This window comes from Alosa pseudoharengus, unplaced genomic scaffold, assembly GCF_046254945.1.
Source record: "Alosa pseudoharengus isolate Yale_2024_CS ecotype anadromous, Long Island Sound unplaced genomic scaffold, YU_APseudo_1.1 YU_APseudo_1.1_scf_9, whole genome shotgun sequence".
NCBI lineage: Eukaryota > Metazoa > Chordata > Actinopteri > Clupeiformes > Clupeidae > Alosa > Alosa pseudoharengus.
Window position 1 is genome coordinate 8,753,404 of NW_027468881.1, and position 15,199 is coordinate 8,768,602.

Consider the following 15,199-nt stretch of genomic DNA (forward strand, 5'->3'; position numbering starts at 1 on the left):
ATCCGGTTGAACAGGGGAGTCACAAGCACAACAGTAATCCTGCAATCTACATACCAGGAATTCCACATTTATCCACAGCGTGTGACTTGTGAAATTCACACAAATCTAAATTAATCTGACACACAAAATAATTTTTACTGCAACTTCACCCCCCCTCCCCCAATTCAATTCAGTGTTGCTTTATAAGACTGTAGGTATATTGTTTACATATTGCATTCACAATTCATATACACACAAACTAAAGGCTCTGTGTGTGTATTTTGTTATAATGATCTCATAGATGTTTTATGCCTCATATGTCCTTAACTGAGAATATTATATCTTAGTCACATAGTGTAAATGACCGGCAGCAGTCTGTTATCACGTTTGTAGTGTTTTGAAGGGGACATTTGTTGAAGGTGTTTGTAGGGTTTTAGTAGTTAGTTGAAAGGTTGTGTTCAGTGTTTTTTGTTAGAGATTTAAGTGGCTCAATGTACAGTAGGACCACATGATAGTTCTCATGCAGAACTGTAAGTCAAGTCCATCCGCTCACCACACAGGATTTACACATGCACACACCACACCACACCACACCAAACCATTTATACAGTCTATGCAAACTACATGTATACAAAATGAATGGATTCCATTGACAGTTCAACTCATTACATAAGAGGAAGCAAAGACATTAGTGGGGGAATATTTTATAAAACTGTGGTGAAACACGTTTTGTTCTTCATAGGAATTATGTGGCTTGAATGGGATTCAATTGTAACTAACCCACACGCACACATTTACACACATTGGGTGTTGCCATTTCTGAGAAGAACCCACACAAAATGGTATGCGGGTTTATCACAGATTAACCTACCGTTAACACTACCGTTCAAAAGTTTGGGGTCACTTATAAATTTCCATTCCACTCCATTATAGACAGAATACCAGATGAGATCAGTTGCATTGTTTTTCAAGGCAGCAGTTTTCAGATTACATTATGTGCTTACATAATTGCAAAAGGCTTCTCCAATGTTTTCTCAGTTAGCCTTTTAAAATGATATCAGATTAGTAAACAGAATATGTCTTTGGAACATTGGATGAATGATTGTTGATAATGGGCATCTGTATACTTATGTAAATATTGCATTAAAGATCAGCCATTTCTTTCTACAACAGTCATTACTACATTAATGATGAAAACAAGGACATTTCTAAGTGACTCCAAACTTTTGAACGATAGTGTATGGTGACGTCCACGTCCCATATTCATGTCACTAAATGTTTTCATGCAGGCAGTGTGTGGCATATGGATGGCATAAAGCCTTGCATGTCCGTTTTCATGGTTAACAAACAATATTTTGCTAAATGTGTCCATTTGTAATTGCATGAAGACAAAACAAACACTTTTGGTGAAAGCAAGACAATGTGGAAAACACTACACTATGTACAGGGTCTCCAAGAGATTAGTCAATATTTCTTGATTTCCCATTCAGATCAGAAATGGCTAGTTGTCCAATCCTGAACATCAACTTTTTTACTGATAAAATGTTCTAATGTTTTCAATCAGGTGCATTCAGAATAGACTATAGAGAGACAGAGAGCGCCTGATGATGCCAAGTGGGCAGGGATAGAAGGTGGAAAGGAGCAACGAAGAAATGAGCAAGGAGGAAATAAGGACACAGTATCCAGTTAAAAAGTGTCATAGCTTAGTCTAGGGTGCAGTTGTTTTGGTTTCAATACTGTTTACATGATCACCTTGAATCATGGTAATCTGGCCACACATACTGTAGGCCAAATTAGAAGAAAGCAGAACATACATGCGAATGTTGCATGACAAAGTTCTAAAATAGAAAAACCTACAATTAACTGAACTTTGGCCACAATATCTGGACTGATTTTCCTATAACGATGCATACATTTTTGTTTATATCATAATAGTTATGGTTGTAATTTATCCATAATCAATGCCATTCGATAGAACAACATGAAAAGGGGAAGTACAGGGCTATGTAATACTATTAGACACTATTTTAAAAAGAAATATTTAAATATATCACTCCACCTGTTCATGAATTTGTATATATGACATGGTCCCTCCCCAATGTTGACTCTATGGCTACGGCCTTGAGCACCAACCACACCGTGTATCAAGCACACCCACAGCATAGTGGTAGATGTAATAATATAATAGCATACACTCTCAATAAGCTCTTTTAATGGGACCAGTTACATACAGTATACTGTAGTAGTATTGTGGAAGAATGCCAAAACCACCCATGACTTTACGATTTGCCAAAGACACACACACACACACACACACACACACACACACACACACACACACACACACACACACACACACACACACACACACACACAGTTTTTGTAGATTTATATAATATATAACTGTAAAAACACACAACTACATGCATTGCTATTCTCCGATTGAAACTTTTATTTGGAGAGAGCTAGTGAACTTTGTACCCTTAGCAGTCACCAGCTCCAGCTGACCTGGCATAGAAGCCCATTCTGGTCCCGAGCCACTTATATTCAGCATATCTCAAATAATCCCGTCAGCTGACCTCAAATCAGCCCCAAGACAGTGCTTTGTGTCTGAGCCGCACACCTCTGATCAGCACGTCACTCCCGAATTTCTCTCCATCAGAAACGACTCCATTGTTTCATCAGCCCAAAATTGACCACGCAACCACTTCAACAAACAGATGAGATTAATTGTAATTAATCACTTGGGCCACATGCAGGCGACTTATTTCACAAAGGCCACTAGCATTCTATCTTCCCCTTCAGCATTACATCCCTATCAAAATACCTCCTCTCTCCTAATACTTCGAACAACCCAGCACTCCTAACATTCATTGCATTTACCATTTAACTTCTTCCCTTACCTCCTTCTTCTTCTACCACTGTCTCCTTCGACTACACTTTGAGTAGTACAGTACGTCTAAACTTTTGTACTCTCATCCTCTGGTAACAGTATTGATTGATGTAGTATTAACCACTACAGGTCTCTCCTGCTTAAATGTTATTGTTCATTTGTGTAAGTCACTTTGGATAAAGGCATCTGTGAAATGAAGAAATGTAAAACAAAGGGGAGGGGCCGACACAGGTCCCCTCATATGCTTTTACATATTCAAACATGTCACTAATCACACTTAAGCTGATTATAATATGTTGACCCACTTGGGAAGCAAAAGCCTCTGAAATGTCAAAATGATAGTCACATGCGTCGCCATCTTAGTGGTAGGGTCAGAGGGGCCGAGGGGCTGAGGAGGTATGTCAGTGTTATTATCATGTTATTAATGTCAGAAATAATAACTGCACTTAGAGGCCAGCTTCCTGTCTTAACACCTCAGAATGAGTGCGAGGGTACATTTAAATATGCAGCTCTATAATGCAAAAGATATTTCTCTCATAGACATTTCATATTTCAAGCTAATTCATGGACAGTATTACAGTTTTTCTCGATCGTTTTGATACCTGTGTCAACTCTGACATCACATTCTCAAAACAGTTAACACCCGTGTCTGAACAAAAGCACTCTGGACAAAATGACACATTTTGCTTGCAAAAGGCTGTTACTCTCTCAAAACACTTAAAACATGCAGCAAAAGCAAATCTTACCTTCAAACACTACAACTTGTTGTCAATTCAAAAACAAAATTTAATCAATCAATACACACTTGACAACAAAATGCAAAATCTAGTTCTCAAAATGAGCATTTTTGCTACAGTATGTCTGTTCCATTTTTTCTCGATTGCTTTTACCTGCTTACAGTTTTTCTCAATCGTTTTGATACCTGTGTCAAATCTGAAATCACGCTCTCAATTCAGACTTAAGCAGGTAAAAGCAATCGAGAAAAACTGTAATGCGTGTGAGTGTGTGTGTGTGTGTGTGTGTGTGTGTGTGTGTGTGTGTGTGTGTGTGTGTGTGTGTGTGTGTGTGTGTGTGTGTGTGTGTGCGCGCGCGCGCGTGTGTGTGTGTGTGTGTGTGTGTGTGTGTGTGTGTCTGTGTGTGTGTGAGTGAGTGAAAGAGTAAAAGAGAGAGATGAAGTTTCTGCCGCATGCGGGGAGTGGCCTGCTTGGTCCGGCTGTGAGGTCAGACCTGAGGGAGTCTGATGTTGTATATAAGCTGAATGTCCGAAACAACACAATCTGTTACAATTTGGGAATTTACTGACCAAGGGTTCTCCAACAGCACTTCCACAATGAAGACCCTCATAGCCCCATTGGTTCTAGCAGTGTTGGCGACAACAGCATTTGCAAGTAAGTATCACTCTATGTGTGTGTTGCTGTGTCCATTTGTAGGGCACAGGTATCTCAGGTGTTACAGAGAACTCTTGAGTCTACTTACTGTGTTATGTTATGTGATGTCATTAGATAAAATAGTAGCCATAATACAGAACTTTGCTCTGTTTGATAAGAATAAATGTCACAATTTTGAACATGCAGGCGTGAATGAATGAATGAATGAATGAATGAATGAATAAATGAATGAATGAATGAATGGATAAATTAGTGGACAATGACTGAATGAAAAGCTTTCCTTATTTTTCATTTTGGTGTCTAGACCATTCCATTGCAACTAGAGCTTGCCTGTCCAGTTAAAACGTATACTTTAAGTACCATGTTGCATTGAAGGCTCTTTGTGGAGTTGCTTAATGGTGTGTGGGGTTTCCAATCAATTAGACGGAGGCAATCATTGGACTTATCAGAAATGTCCATGTGAGGTCCTTTCAAAGTGTGAAGTCTTGAAAAATGTTCGTCAGCTGTCCTCACAGAATATCACCACCACTTTGTTCACATTGGTCATTTAAAGTTCAGTGAACCGGTGGTGTTAAAAGGTCACTCCAATCCACTTCTCTGAGTACAGAGTGGGAGTGGCTGCGCGTGGCTGAGAGGGGACATAAGCTGCGTTTATCCCTTATGCCTCAATGACCAAGTCAGGGGCAGGGAGAGGTAAAAAGTTAGCCATGGATGTGGACAGCAGGGTGTGGGGTGTGGGATGTGGGATGTGTGTGTGTGTGTGTGTGTGTGTGTGTGTGAGGGTAGGTGGGGATTAGGGGCCGTTTACACCAAGAACAATAACTGTAATGATAACGGCAAAAAATAATATTGTTCAAGCTAATATGAATGACAACATCCACACAAAAACTATAATTATAACAACATATCCACAATAATTGGGAGCACACCCATTAGACAATCAATTAACAAGGATAAGGATCACTTTCAGAGCGATTTTGAGAAAGTTTGCAAAAAACTGACAGAAATCATGAGTTTAGCCATCACATTCATCAACACAAAGAGAAACTTTTCTTATCGTTGGTCAGTGTGGACGCTTTTATCTTTATGGTTATAGCTATCGTTCCTGGTGTGGGCGGCCCTTTATGGCCCCCTGACCCTGGCTTTAATACTACAGCCTACCTCGCACCCCATAGGAAACACCCCACCATTCAGGAGCAGTTCAGGAGCAGGAGCTGGTCAGCTGACCCTCACATGTGTGGGATTGGGGGATTTGAGGAGGTCTGCTGTTAGGTGTGAAGTGTGCCAAATATGCCATCAGGTCACACTCCTCCACCAACCCCCCCCCCCCACACACACACACACTCACACACACCCCTCCCCCATGCCAGTGCGAGTGCCAACTGGTCAGCATGCATCACAGACAACAGGCTGGCCTTTGTTTTTGGCCTAACAGGGCACGAGAGTCAGACTAAAGGAACCACTCAGATGTAATACTGTTTCTTCGACACAAAGCCTATTGTACCACTCAGCCTGCTGCCACGCCGAATGCCAAAAACTAAAATTGATCCAAAACCAGCATAACCTTTGCTTTCACCCCTGAAATATATTGAGATATACTTTATATATTGACATATATTTTTACATATAATATAAATGCTACACATCCTACACATCTTGTTCTGTGGACATTTATTATCTTTTTTATTTTAAATGTGTTCATGTACAGGACAAGTTCAAAAGAGCGACACTCAAGCCAGATATGTCCGTTATCATTCATGGAACACAAAGATGTACCCCGTGTGGAAACATGGCGATGCCCGCTACAGAAATAGTTGGATAGGTGAGTGAGTGAGGCCTGAAGAGCAGGACAGCTGCAGTGTGCCCCCACACTGGGACTCTCCCTCTCGTTCAGACTTTTGTTCAGATTTATCTTTATGATATTTAGCAGATACTTTTGTCCAAAGTGACTTACAATGACATCAATGCATTACATTACATTACCATTAAAATGAACAATTTATCAAACAAAAAGCCTAACATTTTAAATTAATGATAAGTCTATAGATAATTGTTATATACATACATGTACATTATTTATAGATTAAACAGAATTTAACTGAATAATAGCAATAACCATAAACATACACAAACATATACAAATACTTTGGACGCTTTATTCTATTTGTATAATGGTGCTATTACTTGCTGTGGTATGTATTGTATGGTTCGTGCTGTGTACTCCTCAGGTGGGGATGTAACGTTTGATGTCAGTAACGACGCCCCCACGCTGACCGGAGCCAAGATCACCTTCACCATCGGTATCCGTTTCCCTGCCAACCAGAAGGTGCTGCCAGACGGAGAGGTAGTGTGGGCGGAGAACTGCACGGTGGATGGTAAGCTACACATATGCCAAAGCAATGAGAAGCACCAACCACAGCAAGCAAACATTATGACTGGCATGGCAGATGCTATAAACCACCAAACCCAAATTAAAATGCACTTCTGTGGCCAGACTACACATCTATAAACAGTCTTAGGAAACTATCCATATTTTGGACAAGAGGTATAATGATCCATTTTCAGGAGATCCATAATTTTTGTGTATTTGTTTGTTTTCTGCAGGCAAACAGTACTATGAGGGACAGCCTGTGTACCCTGAGCACCACAGGTCATCTGAGGACTTGAACGCTGTGTTCCCTGATGGTGTTCCCCTGAGGAAGGATGGAGATAAGAAACCTCCCTATGTGTTTGTGTGGAAGACCTGGGGTATGATCCTCTCCTCTGGCATTTTCTCTATATGTATAACAACCAACAGAGTTTCACAAACGCATCCTGTATGTCCTAATAGCGGCCTCCACTGTTAAAGCTAAAGTGAACATAATTTCATACAGGAGCATATGACATGTATAACCTCTCAATAATTAGGTCAGGAGGATAATTATTGGTATTATTATTATAAATAATATTAATAATTAGGTGGAGGTCAAGTTCTCACGACCAAGCTCTGACGAGGTCAAGCTCTGGCGACCTCTGACCTTTAGGATGTGTGTATCCTCTGCAGGTCAGTACTGGCAGGTAAGTGACGGGCCCTCCTCCTCTTTGACCATAACTACGGACAACATCCCACTGGGATCCTACACCATGGATGTCGTCATCTACCACTACCGCAAGAGGGACAAGTTCATCCCCATCGGCTATGCTTCCACACAGTTCTGCATCACAGGTCAGTAGATAGATAGATAGATAGATACTTTATTGATCCCCAAGGGTAACAAAAAGGACTGACATTATAGTTAGACTGATACTGCACACAGACATGTTACTTTACAGCGACAGGAGTCATGTGATGACAGTGACTTTAAATGGGTGACCCATTTTCTAATTATATCCATAATGTGTATTCTTAAAATAACTAATAGCAACTGATATTGTGTATAATCCTGTTTGTGACTATTTGACCACCCCTAGATCAGATTCCCTTTGAGGTGGTGCTGTCCCAGGTGAATGACATTCAGGAGGATGACCAGCGCTTTGTGCAAAACCGAGCCGTGGTCTTCAGCATCTCCCTGCACGACCCCAGCGAGTACCTCAGCACCTCGGATGTCACCTTCAACTGGGACTTCGGGGATGGCAGTGGCACTGTGATCTCCAGGGAAACCACGGTTACACACACCTACATACAGTCTGGCAGCTTCCGTCCCAAGATGGTGGTACAGGCCGCCATTCCAGATCCATCGTGTGCCACCCCTGCCAACGCCCCTACCATGCGGAGTCCCACCACCAAGATCCCGGCTCCTCCCGCACAGGACTTCACCACAGGTCAGTCTAAGCCCTCAGAGAAATGGACAGTTTAAGGTATACCAAGTAAAAAATCCAGAAATAAGTTAGAAATATACTCTTTTGATTCTTTAACTCATTTGAACACCTTTTGATTTTCCTTTGGTTGCTTTCAGTTTCATAACAGAGACCAGTCTCCTCAGAATTGCATAACAAATAGTTAGGATCTCAGGATGTCAAATCTGATGGTCTTGAGTGTTTCAATTTCAAACAAATTAACATTAACATTAAAATGAACATTAACATTAACATCCATGAATGAGTCAAACTGGTAAGATGTCCAACCATAATATATCACCCTCCTTCTGCAACTCAGCTGACACACCAGCAGAGCCAAAAGAGGACGTTACCGTCCCGGCCTTCCAGCTTTCCTCCGACCTCGGCGCGACCAGTTCCCCCTCGGAGGCCTCTGCCGCTGGGGACGAGGGTGAGGACGACCCCCCTTCTGTCCCTGTGGCTGTGGAGATGGAGGTGACCAAAGGCCCTGCGGACTCAGTCGAGGACATGAATGACCGTGCCGCGTCCATCAACCCTGCGGTGGACAGCGTCACCACTGTCATCCCAGCGGCCGTGGTGAGAGTGGGCACAGAGAGGCGCGTGGCGGAGGAGGAGGAGACGGGGGTCAACTCTGTCATGGACGCTGCCACTAGTGAGTCCCCAGCAACACCTCATTTATATTCTTTATTTATTTATAAGGAACACGCTTATTGAAACGTATTACTAAACTATACACTGAGACATTACTTAGTGAAAATGATCATTAAACTGTACAGCTTATTATATACCTCAATGACAAACTAGTCATTAAAGAATGAATGTACCAGAAGCGGTATGCAGGCAATTCCGTTTATTTTGAAACTCATCAGCCAGTATACATACAGTGAAGTGCTTCACAACGTTGCCCAATAAGACCAAAATTAAGATTACGAAATACAGGCACAGCTAAATATATTTATACCATTAATTACATGTGAACAAAACTGTGAATATGAATATTAGTCAGCAAAGTCACAAACGCCCTCATCCTCTCATGAGCAGTCAGTAGCCCTGGTCACTGAGTCGCCCCTGTGTGTCTCTAGCTGCCCCAACTGATGGGGCGCCCCAGGAGGATGAGGACACTGACCCACAGCAGGTTGCTGTGGTGATCACCAAGAGGTACGCCCATAATGATGACTGCTTGATCTACCGCTACGGTTCCTTCTCCACCGGCATTGAAATCGTTGGTGAGTTTCCATATATTGTTTTGAGGAAATGGGTTGTAGGGTAAGCCCTCTATAGGATCAGGTGTGATGTGACAGTGACAAGTGACAGTGTTTTAACCTCAGACATTCTTGAATTTCCCCTGGGGATCAATAAAGTATCTATCTATCATCTATCTATCTATTTGTCTTCAGAGGGAATCGAGAGTGTGGAGATTGTGCAGGTGTCCAATGCTGTGCTGATGACCGAGACAGAACCAAATGCTGTGGACTTCACCATCACCTGCCGGGGCAGGTGAGTGGGACACACTCTGGCACAGCACTGAAAAAGGCACCACACACACACACACACACACACACACACACACACACACACACACACACACACACACACACACACACACACTCGCAATGTAAAACTCTGCTTGTTGTGTGTTCAGTGGACCTTAACCACTAGTCTCTCTCAGCAGCCTTCCCACGGAGGTGTGCACCGTGGTGTCAGACGCCAACTGTGTCATGCCAGTCAAGACCATCTGCAACCCTGTGCCAACAACTCCAGACTGTCAGCTGGTCTTGCGCCAGTTCTTCAACGACTCCGGAATCTTCTGTGTCAACGTGTCCATGACAAACGACGTCAGCCTTGCTGTCACCAGCACTAGGGTCAGCGTGAATATGGGTATGTGTGGATTCCACCAGTCATCGCTCAGCTTTCATTTCCATAGAACTGTTTCTCGAGTTCACATTGTGTATTACTGTGCATTACCAGTATGGAACACAAGGGGGCACCCCACTTCAGCTGAGCAGTGCAGGTCCATGTCACTAAACTATAGCTGTGTATACTGCAAATGAGCAGCTTTCTAGAAGAACTGTAACCACCCCACTCTGTTACCCCAAGCCAGAGATAAGCAGTCCTTAAAGAGTATTGTATACTCGTTGTAGGTCTTTGTAGGTTGCATGAGACAATTTGCACTAGAAGATTTGGACATGAGTTGGTTTTCTCACTAGCTTTGGTTCAAAATTTTATCAGCATGGTATTTAAATGACCCCCTTCTTCATATTTGACAGAAGACTAAGATCACATTAACATTAAGCTATATGTTGACTGAAGGAATATCTAATTCACAGGCTCCAAGATGACATCCACGGGAACAGTTGCCATGGTCCTTGGTGTTCTCATAGTGGCTTCAGCGGTCGGAACAGTGGCATTTACCTACAGGTGAGTCAGACCGGCCTATGCTCATATGATCCTTTCATACGACAAAATGTATTCAAATCAACATTTCACAAAAAATATTTCAATCCCCTCAAAGAGGCCAACTCTGAAAACACTTTCTGGCAGTCCAATATTAATCTTACCTGAATGTGAATGGTACTTAGATATTTGACAGTGATATATTTTTGTCACTATTTGTTAAGTGCTATTGGATGGACATCGGCATCTTTTAGTCTCCCTAGTAACTGTCAGATTCCAGTCTGATCTGACCTGGTTTTACTATGGCATGGAAGTGTTAACCAGCTCCAGTGGAATGACTGGAATGTACCACACTGAAACTCCTGCTGGGGGACTGCTTTCCTTACACGTGACTTGTCTCTGTCCACCAGGCGTCTTAAGGGCTACAGGCCTCTGACAGAGCTGCCGGCCGCAGACCAACAGGCTTGTGGTGGGCTGAGCTCCTTCCCTGCCCTCATCTGGAGCCTCCTGAGTGGCCATGGGCCTGGAGACAACCGCACCCTCCTCCGCAGAGTGGTATAATCTCATCACCCCCCATCCCCCTGTGCAGAGTGGTATGGTCAGTGGACTTTGCCATATATGAGATCTGTTACAAGGGTCTAGGCATGTTGTATCCCTTAAAAAAGTCTAAATAGAATCTTTTTTTTATTGTTTTTATGCATTTTTGCTTTTTACAGAGGTTCTTGGCATTTGCTGTATTGGCCTTTTTATAATGAATGTTTTAATCAACATCAGTTTTTTACAGACCATTTTGCTGTTTATGGATTATTTTTTAGACTTTTTATACGTGTAAGTGTGACAGTACTGAAAGAAGACATTGTAGATGCTATGTTGTCCCCAAGGCCTTAATCTCTTATATTTGGTTATCTGTTTGTTGATGTATTAATGAAAGGTTTACATGTAATAAAATGTTGAATACTATGATCAATTGCAATGCTTTGCATTTAAAATTGTGTATCACAAACACATTATACTACTTTTTCATATTACCATCACTGTGGCACCCATTGACACCCATACATGTTGCTTTAAAGATTGATTAATCTACTCTGGACTGATGTTATGAATCTTCTCAGAGGCAGACTGAAAGAGAGAGGATGCCCATGATGGAGATGTGTAATCTGTTTTACAAAAATCATTAAGAAATCATGCCTAAAACGGCCCATAAGCCGCACCCTGCTGTTCATACAACACTTAATCTGCTAGTCCAAAATCGTAGGAACATCACAATCAGTAAGAGAAGCAGAGGGAGTGATGCAGTTTTGAATATGGTGTTCAGGTTTGACGCAAAATAATGTCCTGTCCTGTAAAGTATATGAATGTGCATTTGAATCAGACCTTATTCACTGCTCAGAGATAACTAGAGCACACATAACAGGGCACTACTGAAGGTGGAGCACCAACTTAGCCTTGAGTGTGGATGAGACAGCATCAAGGATGTGTCCAATCAGAGAGGGTGTGCAATTGAGGGCACAGTCTGATGAGAGAGTTGTTGAGGTATGTTTATGAGCAAGGCCTTCAACAGAGCGGCTTTAAGGTCAGTGGATACGAAGATGTCAGATACTGTAGAGCCTCAGCTGAGAGACCGATTTGGAGACGCATGACTGATTATTGTGAATCTCCATCTCGGTAGAGGGTTCTTAGTTACATAGCAGTATACATGCTGTAGTAACACTGAAAGAGTAAAACGTGCTAACTCATCCATCAGCTATGGCGTACAAACTGTATAACTGTTCAGCTGTAGACCTAAACAAATAAAACACATCAAAATGGTTGTATGCATCTAAAGAGGTTGATGAAGGCAAGGACGTATTTGTTTGGCAAGCCCTCACCTTGTTTTGAAACACAAAGTGACCTGTTACAATGAAGGACCAGATTACAGCAGGACAGCAGCCATTGAGTTAAGCATGGCCCCCTATGAAGCCACAGAGCATGACATCTTCACCAGGAGTAGGTGACAGAGAGGAAGCTGCCTCATCTAAACTTTGATGTGTCATCTGGGACACACCGTCCATGGGCCCCTCTGGTCGTGTTACGGCCCTGAGGTGAAGTGCAGCTGCCACATGTCCCTGAAACAGGAGGCAGGAGAGGGAACGAGAAAGAGAGAGGGTGAGGGAGAGGGAGAGAGAGGGGGGAGGTCCAGCACACAGCTGTCACCGGCTGCCGCTCGCTTGTGTCACGCCCAGCCTGAGCTCCCAAAGAATGAGAGTCAGCTCGCTGATCCAGCCCCCTGCGGTGGCACTACATGGGGGAGGTGTGCGGTGGCACTACATGGGGGAGGTGTGCGGTGGCACTACATGGGGGAGGTCTGCGGTGGCACTACATGGGGGAGGTGTGCTAGGCTCTTCGCTAGCTTTCATGCGCAAGCGAAGGCGGTGTCAGAACCAGAGGTTTATCAGCCATGGGTTCAGAATGGTATAAGTAGTATCTGGTTAAATATTCTTTATGTTCCAGCCACTCTCAACACAGCAGATAGTCTGTGGGAGGTTACTGTAATGAGGCCTGTCTGCCTATCCATATCCGTCTGAGTCCACTCACTCACTCAAGTATTTGTCCGATGTACTTCAAATTTGTACACAAGCCAGAGGGTCACCATAACTCAGTCCACCAACATGATAATCTGTATCCCGCTCAGAGCACAGATGCTGAGATTTGGTTTAAAGGGACACCAGGCAACGTTTTCGTGTTAATTACTCATCTTTGTAAGTTGGTATATGGTTAAATGACTCATTACAGGGCGAATGAAGACTCTCTCGCCCGCCCCTATGCCTGTAGGAAGAATATCCCGCTTGCAAGTTCAGTGTATCGTACCCGCCGACCGAAGCAGGATCAGTTTACAGCACAGAGGCAGGCTAACGAAACGCTAGCGATTGTTGCAAACGTGTGTATAATGGCAGAGCCAGCGAAGAAGCAGCGAAAACCCTTGACGGAAGATGCAAAGAAAAGAAAAAGAGCTTCAGAACGAGCGAGGGGGAGTTTCGTAGAGAAAAAGCATCAGGCTTGCCTGGTGTCCCTTTAACCTTGGTCAATATTGCGTCACGCGTGACAGGGGCAAGGGTCTGCAGTCGCCTGACTTTTTCACACTCTTTTCACCCTCCACCTGGCCCCATGTGTGTTACATGTACACAATACTACTGCTGTTCAGTCAAGTGCTGTAGTCAGTCAAGATGCCAGCATGTGCCTTTGAAGAGTTGGAGGAAACACATAAGGAAAGGGTGGCTCTACTGTCTGGGCTGATGATGTTCAAAACAGCATTCTTTTAGCTCTTTACTGAAAATACCTTGTAAAAGCAGTCTTAAAATGACTGAAGTTAAATCTACTCATCAGTTCTCGGTAGAATAAGGGGAAGTTGGAATTCTTCTTTATCTTGCTCAACAAGAGAACTCCTTCCTCATACGGGTGCTTTGACTGCCTCCCACCCATTGTGGTGTTCCACACGCATTTTGAACAGCATTTGTGAAAATATCTCACAACACAATTACTAATTTGAGGTATGTCCTCTTATAGTATAGTCTTGATATGGGTGAATACAAAGTCTATTTATGGTAGAAAAGTGATAAAACCCAACAGAAAAATGAAACAGAATGAAGATATAAAGATATCAAACAAAACAGCTAATGAGAGTTTACATATCAATTTCACGCACAATAAGAGGAAACATTCCCACCCAGTCCCATGGGTGGTGGGCATAGTGACCATGACATTATTTTAGCAACAAGCGTTCAACACAATGACAAACTGTACACTTTCTTTCTCTGTTTTTTTCCGATGGCTAACCCTCTTAGGACAGGCAGTGTACAGCAAGAAGAGCGTTCCAGATCCTTCCGCTATCTCTGTCCTTCTTTTCGTCTCCAGACCACTTAGTCTTTTAGTCTTTCAGTCATACTTACACAGAACACACACACACACACACACACACACACACAGACAAACACACACACACACACACACAAAATACACACAAAGCGCACACACACATACACACACACACACACACACACACACACACACACACAAACACACACACACATGCATTTCCCCTTCTCTCTGCCCTAGATTTGAGTGCTGTGATGTCATCTAGCCAGAGCAGGCAGGTCACGTGACCAGCATGTCCTGTGTTTTGCCCTGTCAGTGGTACAGAATGGCTCAGAGTCTGTGGGACTTCAGCACCCATGATTATCTCTCCCTCTCCATGCCACTGCATGTGTCTCTCTGTCTCTCTGTCTCACACACACACATACACAGAGAGAGAGAAAGAGACATTATGGGAGTAATCTGCTAGTGGGGAGGGGATGATGAAGCACAAAGAGATGTCTGAGTTCTCTCTGTTGCCCACACAACCATCTCTGGCATCCAGGGATAAGCTGTCATGCTGCACTCTCTGGCTCCTATAATCAAGCCTACAGCTGGAGTTTTTGCCACAGGCCTGATACTATTTTTATAACATCCCAGTAGTGGTGTGTTTTTAAATCTATTTTAACCATAAGTGTCTGACTTCAGTTTAAGGACTGCTTCTTTTCTTTAACATTACACACAAATGGAAATAAATGAACAGAGAACAGTTCAGAACCTGCTGGCCTGAGATTTCATGCTACTGAGTCCACCATCAACTACGGGATCTGGAACTCAAGGATCAATAAACTCTGAGCTGGATTTATGACCCCTGCAGCTTTAATGTGTGCATAAAAGT

The 15,199-nt window shown here is 43.0% G+C and overlaps 1 protein-coding gene across 1 annotated transcript; it reads left to right on the plus strand.

Moving 5' to 3' along the window:
* The first annotated feature begins 4,202 nt into the window (after positions 1 to 4,202).
* Positions 4,203 to 11,031, plus strand: pmelb (premelanosome protein b). The gene is made up of 12 exons (XM_076276800.1): positions 4,203 to 4,276; positions 6,000 to 6,082; positions 6,489 to 6,635; positions 6,865 to 7,008; positions 7,304 to 7,465; positions 7,711 to 8,061; positions 8,396 to 8,728; positions 9,159 to 9,302; positions 9,474 to 9,573; positions 9,749 to 9,954; positions 10,404 to 10,494; positions 10,881 to 11,031. Exons 1-12 carry the CDS (start codon positions 4,203 to 4,205, stop codon positions 11,029 to 11,031), a joined length of 1,986 nt encoding a protein of 661 aa, XP_076132915.1.
* Positions 11,032 to 15,199: the final 4,168 nt, after the last annotated feature.